Source organism: Larimichthys crocea, chromosome I (genome assembly GCF_000972845.2).
Source record: "Larimichthys crocea isolate SSNF chromosome I, L_crocea_2.0, whole genome shotgun sequence".
Taxonomy (NCBI): Eukaryota; Metazoa; Chordata; class Actinopteri; family Sciaenidae; genus Larimichthys; species Larimichthys crocea.
In genome coordinates this window covers 22924685-22947856 of record NC_040011.1, presented here as the reverse complement: position 1 = coordinate 22947856, position 23172 = coordinate 22924685, and the positions used below count along the sequence as shown (strand labels likewise).

General features: G+C 41.8%; 2 protein-coding genes across 2 annotated transcripts in view; both read left to right on the top strand.

The window, feature by feature from the left end:
• The window catches only part of afg2a (AFG2 AAA ATPase homolog A), a 113406-nt gene extending 98195 nt beyond the window's left edge, over nt 1–15211 (top strand). Inside the window, exon 17 of the mRNA XM_010745920.3 lies at nt 14670–15211. Within this exon, the coding sequence (XP_010744222.3) occupies nt 14670–14849 (180 nt within the window). The 3' untranslated portion in view covers nt 14850–15211. The remainder of the gene's footprint in view (nt 1–14669) is intronic.
• Nucleotides 15212–17341: 2130 nt separating this feature from the next.
• On the top strand, nt 17342–21502 carry spry1 (sprouty homolog 1, antagonist of FGF signaling (Drosophila)). The gene is made up of 2 exons (XM_010745921.3): nt 17342–18073; nt 19439–21502. Exon 2 carries the CDS (start codon nt 19494–19496, stop codon nt 20580–20582), a length of 1089 nt encoding a protein of 362 aa, XP_010744223.1. The 5' UTR covers nt 17342–18073; nt 19439–19493; the 3' UTR covers nt 20583–21502.
• The last annotated feature ends 1670 nt before the right edge of the window (nt 21503–23172 follow it).

Here is a 23172-nt window from a genome sequence, read left to right as displayed (position 1 = left end):
TACTCCACGTCTGTCTTTTTTTTCTATTTCTGATCAAGCACTGACAGGTAAAGGCCTGGAGGATTTATTGCACCCTGTCACATTCACTGAATCAGTTCCAGGCCTTGTTTGTAGCCTTGCTGAAAATCTGAAGCCCTCTCAGGTTTCAATAGAGCACTTTAAATATCAGTATAATATAAGTATACAATTTAATTCTGAACTGAGGATCCTTGCTATAGGCATGAGAGTGTTTTTAACTTCTATGATGAATTTGAGCAGAAACACTTGGCATCCTTTAGACTAAACAAACCTTTTATTTGATTAAGATATAGCCATGGAGAACAAACAGTGCATACTCACTGTTGATTCTTATGCAAATTTCAAACTCTGGAAAAGTAAGTGGCCAATTTGCAATTTTTTTTTTTTTTTATCTGCTCTCATTATGAATCCTACTTTATATTGTGTGTAGCTGCATGACGAAAAATACCGTCATAATGGTGTGGAACCATTCATTTATGCTAGTCTTCTTTTTTTTCATACATCATTTTCACATTTAGTTTTCCTTCTGTATTGCCTGTTTTATTGTTTTATGCTCTTCTAATCTAAATTTAAGTTGATACTTTTTCTGTCTGCTTGTAACAGCTTATTGCATAGCTTTGTTTAATACTCTATTTTGATTGGTCGAATATGACATTTTGTTGTCTGTTATTTTCATATAGCAGACTATTGCTATGAATAATAGTGTGTTGCTATGGACATATTTTTGGTCTGGAGGACTTTTTTTTTTTTTACACTACTCTGCAGGGACTATCAGCATACATCACTTACTAATAATGCCTATGTGCAGCATAATCTTCTGATATTTTCATTCAGAAGTGATCTGAATAATATACGGTTAAAAAAAAAAAAAAGCTTTTGTGTTTGCTGATGTAAAGATGTCCGGTCTTTTTTCTTGGAAAACATCCTCAGATGAACAGGATTAATGCGTTTCCTGTAATACTGTTTGTTTGGAATAAACAGGAAATGAATGATGACAGTCACGGAGCGCACAACTTAGGGAAACTTTAACTTAACAGGTGTCGCAGACCTCCCTGTGCTGTGTGATTGGCAGGTGACCTCCAGGAGGTGAAGTGCAAAAACACCACAGCAATGAGCACTTAGCAGATGTTGACAAGTTGTTGACAAAAGAAAATCAGGATATCCCTGCATGAACACAGTAAGAACAGAGCTGGAAGTTGCTCTTTGGATGCAGAACACGTAGAGGTGACGACAACTGACAGGCTGTGCCAACCCTGCATGCCCGGCCTCCCTCAAGATCTCACAGTGTCGTAACATCCCTCTCCCCCTCAAGAGAGGGGCTGGTTGTTGAGGGCTTTTTAATAAAACCTCCAGCAGCAGCATTGGGCTGTATCAGAATATCTTTGTGTTCAGTCACAGATGCCTTTGACCGACCGCGACCTCCATAGCGGTGGGTCTTTTCCCTCCAACAGGGGGAGAGCTGTTTGGTCCGAGCCCAGGTGTCTGAGATGCTTGGCTGACAGCCATTCAAACTCACTGGCGCAATTGTTTTCTTAACTCTTTTTTTTTTTTTTTTTTTTTTTTCACACTGGCAGGAGCAAGTCTGTTCCAATGCAGGACGCACAAATCAGGCAGATCAACAGTCTGCTTTGACGTCAATGTGCCGCCTGCGATACTTAATATTCCCCTTTCCTAGATTACTGAGCACCTCTGCAGCTCCCTATCAACAAAGTCAGTATGTTAACTCGTAACTTGATGAAGCTGCAGTGCTTTTTTTGCCTCAGTTAAAGGCCATGAGAGTGGTTTTGCAATGCTGATTAGTTTTTTTGTTAAACCACACATTTTTAAAAATAGAAGCGTGATAAGTGCTGAATTTGCAGAAGCTTGTTTGTGACAATTAAAAACCATAAAAAGAGTTTGGTCACAAATAAGGCTTTGTGTGATGACACACACGCACACAGTACAAACCACCCTCGCAGGAAGACAAATGGTTTCCTCTTAACACCTGTTGTGGTTGTGGCTGTTCGTTGGCTGTGTGTGTGTCTGATTTATGACCTGGTATTTGTTGTTGCAAAGATTTTTATCACCAAGGACACAGGCGCAAACAAATGCATCAACAGAATGTGTTGCTGTTTGAATAACAGTGACATTACACAACGTACGAAGCTGGTATACGCCGTCTATCCAGGACTCTCTAAGAAACAACAAAAAAAAAAAACAAGCTGTAATCATCATCAAATAAACATGTCGCCTTTGGTGGAATGTGTGTCGGACGAGGTCTGATGCCGGCTGTGATTTTCCAAAATATGGTTTACCTCTAGTCTTGTGTGTGTGAGACCACAGACGTGCTCATGAAAAACAAAGTCAACATGGAAAACACTGTCAGTAGTTCAACAAAGGCTGTGAGGAAAAAGCCTTTCACACCTCTGTGTAACTGTGAAACACTTCGCCTCACTTCCTCTCCAACAAGCCTTTTGCCTCTTGTCATTGTCAATATGTTGTTCTTAGTCGGCACTGCAGGTTACATAAAGGTTCAAAAAGAAAACACTTCCCTCATCACTTCAGCCAGCACGCTGCTTGTGGCTTACAAAAGGCCGGCAATCGCCGGGAAAATGGCTCCAATCTTCCCTAATTTTACATTTTATATATAAAGATTTCACTGTGGTTTATGTGCAAGTACATGGTGAGCACAAATTGAATTTTTCCTGGGAAATATGAGCCCTCAAGCGTACTAGTCTGTACTGTTTCCCTTGGCCAGGGAGGAAGACAGAATGTGGGTAGCAAAAGCCAAGAAAGAAACAAATTGAGCAAGAAAGGAAGAGTTGAAAGGTAGGAAAGAGAGGAGGTGTGAGGATGTGAAGGAAGAGGGAGAGGAAAGTAGAACAACCTGGAAACAGCTAATAAAAGGACAGCCAAGAGTGAAATATACAGCATGGAGGACACACCATTAACTCAGTTTCACTTATGTAAAAAGGAAGTTCTGTGTAAATTGTGATATATTACGTCTGAAAGGCTGAATGAAAATGGAAACAGTTTAACTCTCTTGAACTTTTTTTTACACTCGACAAAAGTTGATTTTAAAGGTTATGGAATAAATGATGATTGTCATTTAAAGTGAGATCATGTAACTTTGGAATTAACCATTTTTCTTTTATAAATACAAGCTTGTGTAGTGATGTCACTTGAGTCAGCGTTGGTTGGAGCTGAAGCTTAAGTTTGAAAATAAAACTTTTTCTAGGGGTGTAGATTTAGAAGTGAGCTTACCAGACTTCTGTAGCCCGGTCCTCCTCAAGGCTAGTGCATTAGCCCCTACTAGCACAACTCAACCAAACTGCAACCGTAGAGTTGCATTGTGGGTAATGTAGGCACTAGATTTTGACAAGGGAGAAGAATGCACACAATAAATAAAGTAGCCTAAAGTAATGGTGGAGTGGGCCTATGTGTCAACATTCACTGTGTATATACAGGTACTCTATATCTTAGTGTGTATGAAAGATGGAGAAAACAGGAAAAAGAGAATTTCAGTGGAACACATCACACAGGTGGAGTTTACCTACTTTGACATAACCACACACACACACACACACACACACACACACACACACACACACACACACACACACACACACACAGCTGAGTCTCCAGGTCACTTTAGTGTGGGTGTGTTTGCTAAACCCACCAGGAAGAATGTGGTGCTTTCATTCGTCTGATTAAGGGGCAAGGACAAAAATACACACACACACACACACACACACACACACACACACACACACACACACGAATATATACATATATATACCTGAGACAAAGACATACATACATACATTATCTGTAACCGCTTATCTTCACTAGGGTCATGCGTGGGCTGGAGCCTATCCCAGCTGACATTGGGCAAGAGGCGGGGCACACCATGGACAAGTCGCCAGTTCATCACAGGGCAGACAAAGACATGCCACCTCGAAACACGGAAGAAGTTATTTGGCAACTTTTGTAGGAGGTTTCCATCTGAAAGTCACTTTACTTACACTTTACTTACATTATCAGTAAGTCATGCGACATGGGGAGCATCCTCCGCTTTCATGATGCATATTTCCTGCGTGGCTAGAAAATATCAACGTCACTGTCTCCACATAAGATTCTGCATACATTACAGGTTGCAGGCTAGATTTCCAGTCAGTTCCTCCATGTCTTTAGTGTGGAGATCATACTGAATAATGAAGAAGTGGCTGGACTTGACAAAAAACATAAACTATGACTAGACATGACAAGAAAAAATGACTTGGGACTTGCTTGAGACTGTGACCAAATGACACACATTTAGTGTAACATTCATAAAAAAAGGAAGAGAAAGACAGCATTAGCTATAACAGAAGGAGACTGTTATTGATGGTTTGTGGGGATGTGCACAGCTGCAAATCTCATCTCAGGTGAACGCAGGATAAAATCACACTTGTGCCAACATTTGCTCCATATAACAACAATATTAAATGTATATGTCAGTGTAATTATGATCTGTCAGAGGAGATGTGCTCCCACTTCTACCTATAATCGCTCCCATCTTTCTAACCTTTCAGCAACATGTATTACATATTACATATATATATATATTTATAACGTACACCTGCTTTGGGGAGATTAAATTTAAAAAATCTTCTCTCCATAAATTATAATGTAACTCCCACACTTTATCCACACTATATTTTGAATTTAGGTTGCTAAATCATGATTGCTAAGGGAATGAATGTGACACTCCTAAGAAGTGTATTATGTAAACAGCAATATGAACTTATTATAGCTTATATATATATATTTCTGTCTGCTGCAGTACTCGTGTAATATCTTCCCTTTGTCTCTATTGTCTCAGCTGGAACATATGGTGAGGAAAAGCCCACACGAACACACACTTTCATCATCAGAGTTTTCTATGGAATCTAAATTCCTCTGCTGAGAGCACAAGCATGTGCACGTTCATCCACAGCTCACACACACACACACACACTCATACACTCCGCTCTGCTATTCATGATCATGTGCCATGTTTCCGTTCTCTCCCTTTCTCCCCCACGTGACTCTCCTCCCTCCATGCTTAACCTCACCTCCCTCTCTTTAACCCCCTCTGTCTCTCTTTCTCGGCTTGTAATCTTAAATAGGTTTCACATGGAGCTGTGGTCAGGTCTTGTTTCTCATGGCGGAGGCATGTCACTGCAGACACTTCCTCTTTGCCTCTTTGGAGGATGAAACATTTTATTTCTGGTTGAGAGTTTTGGCTCTGCACCCCCGACATCGTTTGATTTATTATTATTGAATTTCCTCTCTAAAAATGGGGGTGATGCTGTGGTGTGGCTGGGGCAGTTTTAGTGGTGTGAGTTAATAGTTTGTAATAATAGCACCTCTTAGAGCCAGTATCATCTCTGGTATTAGACGTCAGCTGTCCAACAATTTATGAGTGTGTAATTGTGCATTGTGTATGTCTATATCCAGTTAAAGCTCTGTCTGTCTAGAGTCTACAGTATTGTTTTTGTAATTTTGCTTGACTTTAGGTGTGATGTCAGTATTCATTGACATTTACACGCATTCTCATCAACAGTGGATTTTCAAGCAAAATTGTTACATATTAACCAATTCCAGCTTCTCCAACGTGAGGTTTTCTTGTCTTTTATAATAATAACTTGAATAGGACATTTGTTGGCTCAAAGATCTGATTTATCGGGGTGTCCATATCCGACCAGCGGCCATTTGCTGCATGTCATTCCCCATCTCTCTCTCCCCACATTCCTGTGACTCTTCGGCTGACTCTATACAATAAAAGCTTGAAAAGGCCCAAAAAATAAAGATCTGATTTTATCATTTCAGCAATAATAGTTGCTTGCTTTTTAAATTTCAGTAACCTCCATACAGTAAAATACACTGATTTGACTGAGGGGTTAGAATTTGCACTGAAGACCACTGACAGTATAAAGAATAGATGTATACATGACATCACACACATATTTCTGTTTTGGAGCACAGTGTAGTGGATCATCTGCAGACCTGAGGCGGCCTCAATGACGGCTGGGTGCTCTAATAAGCCATCTGTAACGGCACCCACCTGTCAATCAAAGTGAGCGCTCTGTTCATTTTGAATAAGCCATGATAAAATTTGAACAGGTAAGTGTTATAAAAATTCACCCTCAGTACAGGTGTAATGAATGGGGAAATTAGCTATAGAGACCAAAACTGTTTGTTGTACCAGGCTGCTGTGAAGTTGGACATTTTAATATAGGTGGTTATGGAGATTGACCTATTCTGCAGCCAGCCTCAAGTGGCTGTTTGAGAAACTGCAGTTTTTGGTACGGGCTTCACTTCACAGCCGCAGAGATTCATGTATTTGCTGGACAACATATCCAAAAGGAATGATTGATATATATATATACCAGCCTGTAAAAAAACTTATCTAAATGGTCCTGCAAGTGCAGTGTTTTATGTATGAGTGTGCACACACGTGTGCAGATGCATGTTTAGTCCAATACGAACTGTGAGCAAGTGCAGTGTGTTGCACTGAAGCGTATGTGTGCAGGACTTGTGGAGTGATGGAGGAGAGGTTTTGTGGGGAGGCGGGGAGGGGATGTCGGGTCGCTCCTGTAAATGTGGCCGTTTGTGTGTGAGGGGAGGGGGGGGTGAGGCAGGAGGGAGGAGGGGAGTGCTGGATGTAGCCTGCTGTAGACACAAGGGCGGATTGATAGTAAACACACACTCTGGGCTTAGTGGATCTGCTGCCGGTAGCCTGGCTAACAAGCCCTTCATTAAGGCCGTCTGATACACTCACTGAGCGCCTTTGTTGAAGTAGGAAGCGAAAAGTACACCAGACAGATTTGACCTGAGAACGTTGGTATGTGCTGCCAGCAGTCGCAAGCTCTTTTTTTTTTTTTTTTTTTTCAAACCCCTGCACCTCTGAAGAAGGGTTTATTTTTGTCGCGCTGAACAGGTTGTCTCATGGCACGCACCACTTCTCACCTCCTCTGAAGGAGGAAAGGAAGGAAAGAAACATAGATTTACATAGCTACTTTGCTGTGAACGTGTAGGATGCACGTAAAGGTTGTCACTGCGTTTCCTGGGTTTTTGTGTACATGTACAGTGTGTTTGTGGCATGCATATATTAAATAAGTATGTAGATTTCAGTTTAGAGGTGTTTTTTATTTATTCTAAAGACTTCTGACATGGTACAAGTTGTTACATAATGCACCTACTTATAGTATATATAGTATATATATAGTATATACTTTACCCACTAAGACATTTCCCTTTAATAGCCAGTTATTGTGACTCCAAGTCCATTTTTTCACATTCTGTGTGTGTGTTATGTCCTTATTTGTGTGTGTATTCTTTTAGATATTGTACTTTTTTTGCATTTTTCATGCTGCATGTGTGAAATTTTCTTCTGGCATATTCTCATATTTTTCCTTGACCTCAAAAGGGCTTAAGGTTTTTACTGTCGCTATTTTGTTCTCCCATCTAAATGTTGATACTCCTAACTTTTTATTCCACTCATATATTTCTGCTTGCCATGTTCAAGTGCTAAAAAGTGTCGGGTGTGTTTATGTAACCCCCTCTTTGCTATGTTCTTATTTATATTTTGTTATTCTTTGCTGTATCTTGTTAGCATTTGCTGCTACAGCGGCCTAATTTCCTCTCTGGGGTCATTAAAGTTTCGTGTTGCCTTATCTTACAAGGACAACAGGACCTCACGTACAGTGCTGGACGTGCTGTAGTATATCACTCTACATACAGTATCCAGCATGGTATCACTTATGTGCATTCAAGCAGCATGATATAGGGTGTAGTTGTGGCTACAGAGGAGAGTGAAGTGCAGTGACCAGTGGAGCATAAAGGCTGCTGTTGTATCCAGGGTTTCATGTTGTGGCACCCTAATGGCTGGGAGCATGGGAGGCGAGTGAGGGCCCTGCAGCCCCGAGGAGAGTAAGCCCTGCACATGCCCGTCCTAATATCAGAGCCTTTGAAATGAGTTCACTGACCGATATCCATCTGTCACAACACTGAAACTTTAAATCGGACACTACTACAAAACCTGGTAACGCTTTCTAATACCTACTTATGAGATAACATTTATAACAACTTTATTATAAGAAACTTTTGTAAGTGATGTTACTAACATCAAGTGAAACCATGAAGTCTGCAGTTGATAAATCCACTAATACATACCCATATTTCTCACTTTCTAACCATAAAGCTATATTATTAATTCAGGATATCGGATCCAACTTTCTAATAAGCCATCTATTCCATAGCTTCAAATGTTTATAAAGCCATTAATAATCAGGGTATCAGGTTTTCTTACTTTCTTATAGTTAATCAGCAAATTTTAGCGAGTGATGGAGGAGTCACAAATGGTGGTGCGTTTATTTTTATGTAACCCATCAAGTCTTCAGTTGTAAATGTTGTAAGTTCTTAATAGGTTAATTTATATCATGCAGCTGTTTTCCAGAAGGCAAGTGATCAAATGTTTTTTTGTTTTTGTTAATAATCTGGCAACCCAAAATGTCTTGTACTAATACATAAAGCAGTAACAGATTAATTATTAACCATCAATAGAGCTATGAGTTATGACTTACACGTTTAAGCACATTAGTAGAAATTGGTACCCACGTATCTAGACATTTAATACTTAAAAACCCAGACAAAAACAGAAAGCCCTGTTGTAGAAATGAACATAACTTTGATTACTTTTATTTAACATTTATATCACACTTCAGTCTTAACACTCATATCTGAAACAGGGATCTATTCTATTCTACTGTTAAGATAACATTGTTCAGACCAGGTTCTTCTTTTTTCATACTGCTTCAGCCGGCACGTCTGCCCCCTGAAGGTGATCCTGAAAATTTAGATCTAAAACTGTATTTTTGAGCATTTTGAACATTCTTAATGACTTCTATAAAGGGTCACTTTATTATTCTTTGGAGAGATTACCTTTTAGTCCACTCAAAGACCAAAAGGAGATCTAAATGACTTCAGATATGTGTATTTGTACATTCATGCATGCAAGGCTTGGTTTACAGAGGGGGTTTGAGAACCACCAAGGGAAACTTGTCATTAGAGGAGTATGTGGAAACAAGGATGTGGTGGGCACTCCAATTGAGTATCTATCACTTTTCCAGCGACCCATTTAAAGGCTCTGCGGTTTAAGAGGCTGTGCTGACATTTTATTAAGGTGGAATGACTGACACAAGGATTCCGGACATTTCTGCTGGTGGTGGCAGTGGTGTAGTAAAGCTTTAAGCTTATAGCTAGATATACGTAGTTATAATTTACTTCTTATTTACTTTGTGTAATTCAGTTTCTCCATATTGTTTTTAGACCACAGCTACTTCTGTCTACTCTCCACATTCTGCATTATTGTTCTTTTTCAAATTTTGCATGCTTTATGTTGTACAAATTATAAAACTCTCTGGAAATTTTGGAAACTCTGAGCTATATAAAAAAAAATGACCATGACATTATCATCAAGCTGATAACTGAAAGGTTGCAGGTTCATTTAAATGAGTACTACCCTCTGTTTCCCACACAGCAGTCATCATTAGTGTACCGTTGGCCTTGTCCTGCCCCCAGTGGAACTTCTTGCCAGTGACCAGTAGAGGACCAATTCATGGATCAAACTTTTCCACAGATCCAAAATGGACATGTGGGAAATCTACCAAACCTGACATGCATCAATAAATCCAAAAGGAACTTTTTAACTTCTTTCAAATGTCTGATCTGACACTGCTATGGTTAGTTTGGTCAGGGTTCTTTGGCTTTTAACAACTTTTTTTTAAAAAAAAAACAGCATTGACTGTTCGAATAAAATGGGTAACAAAACATTGGTCGGCCATGTCACAGTCTGATGCTGTGTCACTAGAGGACTTGTAAGTTAAAGATCCAATATGTAAGATTTATATCAACAGATGCCACAGATGTCCACCATGTTGAACTGCCATATTTCTCTAGTAGCCCAAAACAGACTAAGTAAACACTCGCTCAAGATTGGGCCTTTTGTATTTTCGGATATTTCACATCCTCTGTAGTTTCCCTTTCAAAGAATAAGGGTGTTCGGATCCACAACTTTATGTTACTTTACCGCTATATGCCACTACATTACCACTTCTACACACTGGACCTTTTAGATACTTTCACAAATAAATGATGATGTTATTTTTCTATGGAGTCTGTCTCCATAGAACAGTTAAGTAGACCTGAACAGACCTTAAAAAGAGTTGAAAACGCACTATGTAATCAAGGCTGACATACTGACACACGGACCCAAGACCCTTACCAACCTGATGAGACTAAATAAGTAATAATATTTATAATATAGTCTGGTCCTGGGCCGGCTTAGGTCATGTCTTGGATGCCTTTGTGAGGATCTTTGGTATGAAGTACTGGGTGTCACAGAGAATGTTTGTATCATCAGAAAACGTCTGCTGAACAAATAAATAGAAGAGAATGAGTCAGTGAATATTTGGAAGTTAGTCACAGGCATTACTGTTTAACCTGAACCAGTTGCAGTGGAAGAGCTTACTGTACAAATTGTTGCTCAAACAATTTTTGCTTCGTCATCAAAACCTCTCTTTTTTGACTCACTATCAGGCCAACTTTTGGGTCATCTTGAGTCAGCAAGTTTTTAGCCCGACTCCAAACTGAGGGGCTCTTGATGATGACTTTTTTTTTTTTTTTTTTCATTTGCTTTGCCTTTACGACTGGCTTCGTGCCACCTCCAGGAACTCTAAGCTCGCCCACATCACCAGAGAGCAGCCACTGCAATGCATCAGCTTAGGCCTCTCCATATATTTAAGTGATTGCTGACATAATTTATGAAGGGAATGAAAAATAAAGTCTGCATTGCAATAAAATTAAAAAAGAGAGAGAGAGATCTATAATTTATATGGCCTGCCACAAGTCAGCACTCCTCACCACCGACTCCCCCACCCCCCCTACACACACACACACACACACACACACACACACACATCTCATTTCTGTGCATTTGCAGTTTTTCTCCTTACTCCCCTTTTTTCCCCCTCAGAAGTAGGGGGGCCCATCTTTAGGGGGTGGTAGGCTGCTTTTTGGGGGGGATCAGGGGTATCAAGGTAGTGCTGAGGGGGGGTCGGCGCTGGACTTTTGGCTCGGTTCTAGGAATGCCTTCACGTTTACAAACAAACTGGCTGTTTCGCTCGCCCTGTTTGCCTTTGTGGCTTTATTTTTTTTTCAAGGCCTGTACGGGCAAACACACAGCGGGAAACACTGGCTTGTTGATCGCCTTCACAGACCAGCTCATAAACCCAGCGAGCATGAATGTGGGGGCCTGTGTGTGTGTCGTTTGTGTACTTCAGAGCAGCTCCGGACATTCGCAACCCCCCCTTCCTTTTTTTTTTTTTTTTAATAAACCCAAGGGGTGTTCTGGAAGTAAACAAGCAAATAATTATTAACTGTTGAATCATGAGATTGAGGCACAAGGGGGCTAACATGTCCTGTAAGTGAAGTTTCAACGTAAATAAGAAATTACAGTTTGATTGTGCTGCATAGTTTGTCTGTTCCTGTTTATGGATGTTGCTTGGAAACAACACTAAATCACATTGTTCAACATGTGGCATCTCTCTCGCTCTCGCTCACTAAGTCCTTTCCTTGCTCACTCGCCCTCACTCCGTTTGTAAACAGGGAACCGGGATACATGGCCTCATTGTTTTGCATCATTATTACTGACAGGCCTAAATGACTTGAATGATGGGAAACCCTCATACAAAATTAACCCGGCCCTGTGTGTTTACCCTGCCTAAATCATGTTGCTCATTGGCTTGAAACAGAAGAAGGGGGAAAATAGGCCTCACATCCTGACATCTGCAAAGCACCTGTCCTGAGCCGTGCATGCTAGCTGGGCCAGAGCACATTCAGTTATCTCCCCTCATTTTACTCTCGAGCCTTGAAAAACACCATGACTGCCATATGCTTTATCAGTTGACAGCCTCTGCGGTGTTTTTTCCTGTCTCCACCAAGTCTATGCATTGTATGTGTTTCAGATGATGTCACCTTCTGTTGATATTTATATTCAGATGTGATGATGTAAAATCAGGTCTTTAAATGTGCATATTCTGTAAATAGTAACCCTGTAACGGGGTAATGTGCCCATATGATGATATGTTTTCATTAGTGTACAATAACCTGAAATTAAGAATCATTATGTTTTGTTACCTCAGCATCCTAACTTATGCCACGGGTCATCTTCTGCCATGTCAAACCCCTAAATAGAGTCGTATGTATGGTGGCCACCATAGTTTCTACTTTATGCCAGGAAGGGAGAGGGTGAAGCGAGGGGGCGTCCATTTGTAACTACAGTGGTGCCACTAAAGCCTACACACTGCTCTACTATTTTCAATACAAATATATTTTTTTCAAATATTGAATGATAAACTTGATATCTGCAGTCTTGGAGGTGAGACTTTGCACTTATAGCTGCATTTACTGCAAAACTGTTTTAATGAAAGCTCAGTTGGACGAGTGTTGAGTAAGTAGCTAAACAGAAAACCAAGCAAACGTGCAAAAATGTGTTATTCCGTACTCGCCTTCAGAATGGGCAAGTCTAGTTTTCCTAAGTGAGAAAACTAGATTGCTACTTCATAATGCCAATATATTCTACCTCTTTTGTTCCCCACTTGGGCAGTCTACCTGCATGCAACCTAAAAAAACATGACCAAACACGAATTGTCAATACTACTCGGACTAAACGGAAACCAGAACTCTAACTATGCCAAAATTTCAGTCCTTTGCTAACAGATTCTGCATTCATATCTAAACATCTGTTCATAGAGATTAACCATAGCCCTATACATTACTTGACCACCATGAACAGCTAATAAAGGATATTTATTATTGTGGTAGTATTAGCAGACAAAGGCAAATGAAGACAAGTGGGAATGCTTGCTTGCTACAATACTTATTGCACCTCTCCAAATCCAACAAATTGTTAGTTAAAGGTGTATTCTTGTAAATATTATAAAATAGTGGGCTTTTAGTAGGAGCGGGATGAATAGTACTGCAACAGTAATATGTATGTATAACATGCTAAAAGTTCTTTGAAACAATACCGAACTCAAGCAGACCCAGTTCTTAGGAGGAGAGAAATAAGAGATCCTAACTTGTTCATGGAAAGTTTAGACTGTATCTCATCTATAATTTCCCTTTATTGGGAAACCACTATGTTGCTTATTTAATCAGTAAATTGTCATTTTTATTTGACCTTGAGCATTTTTTCGATCTTCAAAAATAAAAGCCGACCTACTAAAAAAGTTGGAAGGAGTAAATAATTTCAGCTTCACTTTCGCTGTATTTATTGCTACACGCACAGTGTAAAGGGATATAGATGTGGATGTAAACTGCTCTGCTGACTGAATATTCAGGATCATCTTGCATGTCACGCAGTGTGCAGCTGTAGAGGGAAAGGCAGTGACCAGCAGTGCTTCGGTCCAGTGAGCAATTTCAGCACACCCACATTGCTCTACATGCAAACTCTCACTGTTCAATATTCCACAGCTCCGCTACATCACGTGTCTGCCTGTCCCACTAACCTCCCACCAGACGTTATCAGTGGTTGTACAGGCGAATAGTTTCCTGCGCGGCAGTTGTTGGAGGGAGTTGTGTAAGCTGCCCTGGCTCAGAACAAAGCTGTGCTTCTAGAAAGGGAGGAGGGTGGCACTGCTAGGAAAGGTGCCTGGCCTTCATCAGCCATCGCCACCAATTAGGAAGTGACTCACTCCTCTGCTGTGTGCAGAATCTCTCTGAAAGGTCACCCGTACTGACTACAGCACTCCTCCATCAGCCATTACATAACTCAATCAGTACTATAGTAAAGAATGTGCAGGAGGAGCACTGTATTTGCACTTTAGACATGGTAGATCACAAATGTTGGTCTGGATGCAGAAATAATAAAGGGCAGAACCAAAAACAAAGTCCAGTTTTATGGATTAAAGAGGCAAACAAAGAAGTACTTAGTCCTTAAATGTTATTTATATTCCTTATTAGTTTGTGAGTTAACATGTTCCATCAGCATGTGGTTCTTGGCTTCATAAGACATCTAATGAGATCATTAGATAGACCAAATCTAAATTTCCAGTTTCTTGTGACTCTGTCAGCTCCTTCCAATCTGTCAACAGATTATTTGAGGGATTATATGATAATGTTCAATTTTAAGACCCACATAAACTTGTGTTGCACCTGAAAATATGAACATGCTGTGCCGCAGTCATTTAGCTGATTGTATTTTTCCAGAGCATGAAGTTAATCCTCTCTTACTCTCGCCAATTTTGGATTTCTCTGCCCTCACTGTTAAACAATATCCTTCTACTTCTCACTTTAGACTTCAGACGTGTTTTTTTTTTAGAGATTATATACAGTTTGATTTGTGTGCTTCCTGCTTGTGTCCGTCCCTCTGCACTGCAATAGTTGTGATGTTTTCAAGATGAATGCATTTCCCTGAGAGAGATAAATAAAGTGCTTTTCCATTACCATAACACATCTACCCTCAGCAGTCTGTCGCTGAAGTCGATCAGACTCAGCCTGACTGTGCTCACATGATTCAGTGGTGTTCAGTGGATGGACTGGCTTTTGCATGACAGCTGAATATCTGTGTCTGTTTCCTGTCCCAGATAACAGCAGTATGCAGAGAGGCTGCCCTCCTGGCCCTACAAGAGGACATCAAAGCCCAGCAGGTCGAGGCCAGACACTTTGAAAGTGCCTTGAACACTGTGAAGCCCCGGATCCCGGACTCTCTCATCCAGTCGTATATCAGCTATCAGCAGCAGCACAGCGGCCTGTGCTTCTTCTGACCATGAAGGAACTTTTTTTATTATTCTATCATTATTTTTAAAAAACCAAAAGGTTTTCATCCGTCTGCTGGACGAGTTACAAACATATGATGAAACACTGACATAACCACCAGCTGAAACTTAAATGTTGATTACTCTTTTGGAGCTGCTATGCCAAGTTATGCAGCTGTTGTTCCAGTTTCTGTCCTACGATTCCTCGAAAAACAAATATGGGACCGGTTTGTTACTGGTAGCCATCATGACAAACAGTTTCCCTGAAATGCTTTCATTTCAAAGAACACTGTGCACACACACATGTATGTTGACAGCCCAGCAGGACGGTATATTGTCTGTGTCATGTTTGAACGTAATAAAATATTAATAATGTAATAAATGCATTCTTTATGTATTTGTTGCTTTGGTTGTCTTTTTTTTATCAGCACAAAGAACATATAGATATTTAAAGCTATGATATGCCTTTAAAATACATATATAAATTATATTATTATTGTCAGATTTATTCTCTCTCTGTTTAAAAGTTTGCTTTGCTGGGAGCACATTTTAAAACTTCTCACGATCGGGTCTGCTTTAGCTCAGCGTTTGCCTCAAATCTGTCTTTTAGTGGCACTTGGTATTATTCCTATTTATTTTCTGAATATTTTTGGCTCTTCAGAAACACATGTTCCCTGTCGGATTTTAAATCTCTGCATGATTGAATCACACGTTTTTCAAATGTCTTCACAAAGACAGAGAAGACATTGTATATGCCTGTGTTTGACATAGTGGAATAACTCCAGGGTTGCTTTTTCTAACTGATTATACTGATAGTGGACAGTTTGATCCCTTTAATCAGAGCATTAGGCTGCATACAGTATGTCCCCTCCACTAACAGCTCTGGAATTAGATAGTGGAATTAGACTTTTATCTGGACCCCCTTCAAGGACCCTTGATGGTTACTAAACCCCTAGTTTCGGGGGGAACCGCTGCTCTATATCCACGGGGAGAAAAACAGCCACGGCTGGAATATTCATCACATCCATCCATGGAAAATCAGCTAATTGCTGTAATCGTGAGATTTCCGTCCGCACTTCCGACCACTAAGAGCAGGGATCCAAGCGGCCATCTGTCGGTCTACCAGGATTTGCTTTATCACCAAGAAGCTGAATTTTAACATCCAGCTTAAAAAAAAAAAACTTCTCTGTCTCCTGCGCACACAGTTAACACTCCGTTAACTCTTTCCGTTGTCTTTTTTTTTTTAAGCATTTGTTGACCCGAAATGGCACTGGAGGTCATTCATCTATTGATTTTTACATTTGAATAGGATAAATTGACTTTGTATTGAACTTCCTTTTCTCATGGATCCGGATGTAGCGCATCCGCGACACCAATCAAACCAGACAGTCAGCAACAGAGAGGAGGGGGGAGGAGGGGGCGAGGGGTGTCTTTCCCCTGGCTGCAGGGCTGCTTTTTTCTTAAGGTGGACCTGGACCAAATCCCTAAACCACCACCACCACCACCCCCACCACCCCTCCTCCCTGTCGAAAAAGAAAAAAAAAATCGACCCATGAAACTTCAAATGCTGGGAAAATGTCCATATCAGAGAGGGGAGACAAGCTGCATGGCTCATCGTGACATATTTCATTTCCTCTCATGACATGCGTAAATGCGCAATGGGAACATTCCAGAGAGCAGAGTAGACATCCTGTTGATGTTTTCTCCATGAATTGTCTGTAAAAATCACACAGTTGTGTGTGTGTTCCAAAGTGTGTCCCCTGCACCAGCACAGGCCATTTAATATAATCCAGGTTCACTTTATTATCCTTAAAGACTGTAACATCATATAAGAGGCTCTCCGTTACGCAGTGAGACATACAGCAGACATTATGAACTTTTAGTTACAATGCTTTATCCTGGTATGGAAACCATTTTTTTTAAATTAATTTTAGATTAATCACAAGTTTTATCGTTTCATTTAAGTCATTTCACATCCCTTAACATGTTAAAAATTAAACATTAAACATATTTAGTGCGTGTGAGTTTCACGTGCCAAAGCTTCGGTAATATTTAGCTTTTTCAGTTTTTTATGTAGTTTAAATGTGTTACATTTATTTTAAACCAACACAAAATCTTGTTTTCCTACATTTTCTGTGTCTTCAGTAGAAGTATCTGCTTTAATGCTTCTAATATCTCATATTTTATAAGTACCAACAAGTTATTTTACTTCATCTTAAAAAACAAACATTCACGTTGTGATAAATATAATAAAAATGTGCTTTTACATGACGTGCATTGCACGTGTCTCGTGGCTCGTGTACCAAAAAAAAAAAAAATCAGCAAGAACATAAATAAATGGCGCGTTTATTACATCACTATTAGTCACATTAACCTGCACCCCTCACACCATTATTCATAACCCGCAAGAACGGAAATCAGTCGTTGTTGTTTTGTTTTTTTTTTCTTCCTTGAACCCCCTCGTCGAGCCAACGCGAAATAAAAAGCCGTTCCACCTTAACAAGTGCACACATCTCTATCGCCCGGCCTTCCACATCTGCCCAATGAATCAGGAGCGGATGCGATGTATCCTTTTTCAGTGGAGTGAATGGCCAATGGGAGTTGGCTTGTCGAGCAAACACTGAGCCCTGCGTTCCCATTCATTCAGTGCTGAACAGGCCCGCAGAGCTGGAAGAGAGCGCACCGCTGTCTGCGACCCGACGACGCTTCTTTTTTTTTTTGTAGCGAGCGCAGATTCCCCGCAACAATAAGTAACAGCCAGAACTCAAAGCTCTCCGAAGGTACTCGAAGACGAGAAAAGTCTTGGATATAAGCTCTCTCTCTCTCTTGCTTGATTTTTTTTTTATTTTGTCTGAACTTTTTCTTAATTGTTATTATTTTACAATTCCTGCGGGACTTCTACAACTGGGTTGTCTTGTCTAAAGATCGGCCTCCCAAGTGCGCAGCAGTTCTCCGGGTGCCTTCCCTGTCCTCCTCCATCAGAACTCCACCGTGGATTTACTTTGTTTTTATCCTGGGACGAATGCATGCGTAACCCGTGCTAAGCATCTGTAAAACTAACCAAGAAAAGCTGGAATAACGCAAAGGGATACACTCGCACTTGGATTAACAGGCTGTGAATGTTATGCATTAAAGCTTACAGTCTACACTTGGACATTGCCCCCGTCCTTTTGGATGGAGTTTTGGTAGACTATTTGGTCGATGGATTCGACGTTATGGATGGTTGCATATAGGTACGTATCCTCCTTTATTATTTTTTTGCTTTTACGGTGTTTGTTGGCGGACAGTGGCGCACGTAGCGACCCAAGTACGCGCCGTTGTAGCGACATAAATGTTTAGTTACACCGGTGCACAGAGCTTCAAAACTTTCCGTGTCATTTTCGTGCGTTTGGCACGGAAAAAAACACTCACACATACACACCCGCAGCGGGTTAAATTCGTCGCGATTAGCTGATGAAGTTGATGGATTTCCATGCCTGTGTGTCCTTCCGTGGCTCTGCTGTAACAAATACCCTCCCTTCCCCCCCCCCCCACTCCCCCCCCCCCCCACCACCACCCCACGGCGTTGTTTTCATTCATTAAAGTTCCCCCCCCCCCCCGTCTATTTGGATGCGTCCTCTTATGTCTCCTGATCTCCGGCTCCGTGTGCTTTTTAGGATCCTGCTTTTTATTACTGCGCACGACGTCTTCTCCTTTTGAACGCGCTCCCTGCAGATAACCCGATTTATAGCGCGCACTTCGTTGCGTTGATTATTAAAAATAAATAATAACAGTTTGTTTATTTGCACCAAGAGGGGGGAGAAATGGATCAGTTTTGGCTGTGGCTGCAGTGTTTCTCCCTGTGAGGCTTGATGTTTGTTTCACGGGGGACAGCCAGGCTTTATGTTTTTGCAAACTCCGAAGGATTTTGGCCTCGTGTGTAGGTCGGCGTTGCTTAATAACATCCACGAAAGCTCAAATAAAAAAAAAATAGTCCTGATGGTGTTTGTTTATTGCACGTACGCGCACGTTCGGGGAATGATTTGCTTGGAATAAAATTGATAAGCGATAAAACTGCGTCTTGCTGAAGCGTTAATCCGACAACTTTGAATCATTCTGTTCTTTTTTTTTTCCAACTAAAGTCTGTATTTAGTCGGAACTTGGTCTGACCTTTAGGGTTTTTTTTTTTTTAGCTCCACTTTTGTCCACATTTCCCTGAAATCCTTTTTGGTGTAGTAATAGAATACTAAGTGAGGCAGCTCATTTAGTTCCCTTGGATCGCGTCCTCAATTCGTCGCCGCGGTGCATTTAAATGTTAACTAGTCATACAAATGTAAATGAGCAGGGGAAGTATTTGCAGGGCCTACTGAAGTTTAGATGCGTGCGTTTTTGGGGAGGAAGCTACAAAAAGTCTTGTTAATAGTCAGCTTTTTCTGATTCTTTCATACTGATTGGGTTTCACTCAGTTTTGAATCTGAGATCATCTGAGAACCATGTTTACCCATCATCCATCAGAACAGTGTCTGTTTGCCAGTTATGCCATGTTTTGGCTCTGTCTGATGATGTCCCCTCCCTCCCTGCTTCTCCTTTGTCTCTCCCCGGCCTCTCTTCCCCCCTAGGTTTTCCGATGCATGCCAAGTCCACGGTGAATGTCGGAAGTGGTGATCCCCCCAGATGGAGCTCCAAAGTCAACATGGCCCCGGCGGTTCATTAGTGGTGATCCAGCAGCCTTCCCTAGAGAGCCGGCAGAGGTCGGATTACGAGCGGGAGCTCCAGCATGCTGCCATTCTCTCTCTGGACCAAATCAAGGCCATCCGCTCCAACAACGAGTATACCGAGGGGCCCTCGGTGGTACGGAGGCCCCCTGCGCCCCGCATGCCCCCCAGACCCCAGGACAAGCAGGAGAGGACTCATGAGGTTATCCTCGTCAATGTGAACAACAATTATGAGCACCGGCCTTCAGGTCACCACCATCACGTCGGGGGTGGCGTGGTGGTTGTGGCTGGGGGACAGCAGTATGGTGGGTCCCGGGTGCCTGGACTCAGCCGCTCCACTAGCACAGGAAGTGCCGCCAGTTCAGGGAGCAACAGCAGTGCCTCCTCTGAGCAGGGACTCTTGGCACGCTCGCCCCCCACCAGGCCTGGCATGAGCTTACAGCACCACCACAGAGCAGAGCGGCCAGTTCGGACTCAGCCCAAGCCCAAGGCCCTTTTACAGCCCCAGCAGGGACCTCACTTCCACCAGCCTCCACCAGAGGCTCCACTCAAGCCCCAGGGCAAAGGGAAATCAGACTTTTCTGGCTCTGGCAATGGGGTGGTGGCTGCGGCCGGGCACCAGTTTATCTGTGAGCGCTGTGGGAAATGCAAGTGCAGTGACTGCACGGCTCCCAGGAGCCTGCCTTCATGTCTGGCGTGTAATGGCCAGTGCCTCTGCTCAGCTGAGAGTGCACTGGAGCACGGCACGTGCATGTGCCTGGTTAAAGGCATCTTCTACCACTGCTCCAATGACGATGAGGGGGACTCATGTGCTGACCACCCCTGCTCGCTGTCACGTTCCCACTGCTGCTCTCGTTTCCTGTGCATGGGATTAATGTCGGTACTCTTCCCTTGTCTGCTATGCTATCCACCTGTCAAGGGGTGTCTGAAGGCGTGCCAGGGCTGCTACGACCGGGTTAACAGGCCCGGCTGTCGCTGCAAGAACTCCAACACTGTCTATTGCAAACTGGAGAGCTGGGCCCCACAGACCCAGGAAAAACCTTCCTGATCGCCCCTGTGTGTTTGTGATTGCGTGTGTGCGGGAGACTCTTGATGTGGATCTTATGATGACAATGATAATGATGATGATAGTCACAAATTAATGTTTATCAAACATTCTAAGCACCTCCCACCCGCCTCCCCTCCTCGCTGCGGAACCCTAAGGAGCTAAGCAAAGGAGTAACGAAAACCACTCAATTATTTTTATTTTTTATTTTCTCTGGATCAGGACCATGTTTTTACAGACCAGTGTTTGCCTTAACTGTTTCTATGTCTATCCTCAGCTCCTCATTAACACTATTTTTTAAATATATATGAAAAAGTTTTTCTTCCGTTTTAGGTAGAGAGTTTCCTCTGGGTCTGTGTGCCCGGCGGGGAAGCTGCCTCTCACCAAATCTGTGAAGGACGATCTACTATAGGGCAATTATGTAGCTGTTACCTGGTATTCATAGCAAAGCAGGTATGTTTGAATATATCGGTTGCTGCCACACTAAAACCGTGGTTCCTATGCTCATGTTGCATTAACGAAAGCACATCCATCTCATAGTATTTTTTTTTTCTCCACTTGGATATGTTTCTCTCCTTCCACCCATCTGAACTCTTCATACACATTCTGTGGAATTCTCCCATGTTTTTTTTTTGTTTGTTTTTTTTCCTTATTTTGTGCAAATTGTATGCTCAAAATCCATAAGAGGAATTCTGGCTATTTTTTAAAAGAAAAAATGTCTGTTAAAACATTTTTTTTGTTGTAAAAAATATTTATTATGTGAAGCTCTATTATTTTATGATATTTATTGCAAGAGACAGTCTTAAATTTACTCATGTCTGAATATAACAAAATATCAAATACTTACTGAAAAATTAAAGGGTGGCACAAAAGAAAACTATGTTAACTTTAATGCAGAAAATATATTAATTAATGAAAAAATAGCACTGTCTGGTGTCTTGATTGGGCTGTTGAGAAACAGTTACCAGCTTGAGGAATGAAAGATGTGACTGATGGCTGATTTTAAGAGAATGTGGATCAGTTTCATGAGTTTGAGTTCATTGGCGAACAGCAAATCACTGTTTTCTGTGTGTGTATGCATGTGTGTGTGTGTGTATGCATGTGTGTGTGTGTGTGTGTGTGTGTGTGTGTGTGTGTGTGTGTGTGTGTGTGTTCATGCAGGGTGTGGAATTCCTGGTAAAAAAAAAAATCAGCAGTGAGTAGAAACAGCTTGTAGCTCAAAATGTGACTGTTTACATTCTTGGAAGGCTTCTTTGCTGCGATTCTCCTCGGCAACCTTGAATGCTAAACAATACAGGTCATTGACATGATTAGCCCCAAAGCTGCTAGCATCAACAGAGCCTCCACGTTTCCATGAGTTATGCTCACAGGAAGTAAGTCTCCTTCTAAAGCCCCCACTCCACTCACCAGCCAACAAGTCACCACAAAACTATGCACTGTAGTTTACTCCCTGGGCTTTAACGCGGCTAGATCGGGATGTCCTCAAACTCCCAAATGGTCTCCATATTGTAGAGCCCAACAGTGTGTGCCTTGAGAAATGAGAGCGACCATTACGAGTAGCCAGGGCCACCTGTTCAAAGATAATAAACCGGGGCTATCAATGCTGGGCTTTTATGGCGTGGTTCCTGCACTAAAGGCAACGACAGGGGCAAATCCAGCCCCCACCCTGACCCACACTCCCCCATTTGGCTGCCTCTTTTTGTCAGTGAATTTATCACTTGGGAAGTCCACTGACCCCCCCACTGACACACACACACCCCGCCCTCCACCTCCGGGCCCCCAGGGGATGAGATCATCACTTTGAAAGTTGGTTGGTCAGCCAGAAATGCCAACAGTTGGGGAAACACAAACTGTGACCAGGAATTTCTCTGGGACAAAGAAGAAAATATACTGTGGCTTAGGTTTGGAAAACTGCAGTGTTGGCAAGAAAACAACACAACCGTGTTAATAATCAGCTACATGTGATGATGGTGGCCTCAGGTGCTGTGTGCAACAGGCCTAGGATATTTGCTAAAATGGAATATGAACCTCTTGATTTAACATAAGCCTGAGCCACATGGGGAAAGCTGCAGCAGTTTGGGGGAGTAAAACGTTTAAATGCATCACAGATAAGAAGCTAATGGTAAACATTAGCACAAAGCAAGTATCTTGTTGCTTTTGTTGTTTAGCTGACTGGGCTTTCACTACAACTGACATACGTGCAGCCTTATTCCAGTTTGTCAGCAGTTTGCATTAAATCAACCATCCCTCTGAATCTGTACTTAATGTGCAATTTTCTTTTTTTCTTTTTTTTTGGTGGAATGTACCTTTTGTTACCCTGAATAGTTAAGAGTGGATTAGCGATTTGTCAATTTCCTGTTACCTTTCAGAGCTGCAATCTGAGCCCCATTTGCTCCTGGCTCCTGAATGATAGCAGACAATAGGAGGCCTTTTTTCAGGTTTCACTATAGTTCCCCTGTACGGATGAGGGGGGGTGGAAAAGATCTAAACTGTATTCAGAAGGCAGTGAACAGGAAGACAGTGTTTACTTGATATTTTCCAGCCTAAGCCAAATAAGGAAACAGATCCTACTCCCACCATTTCCAGAACTTGG

Excerpts from the sequence above, each read along its gene's own strand:
- spry1 (XM_010745921.3), top strand. The coding sequence starts at position 19,494 with ATGGAGCTCCAAAGTCAACATGGCCCCGGCGGTTCATTAGTGGTGATC.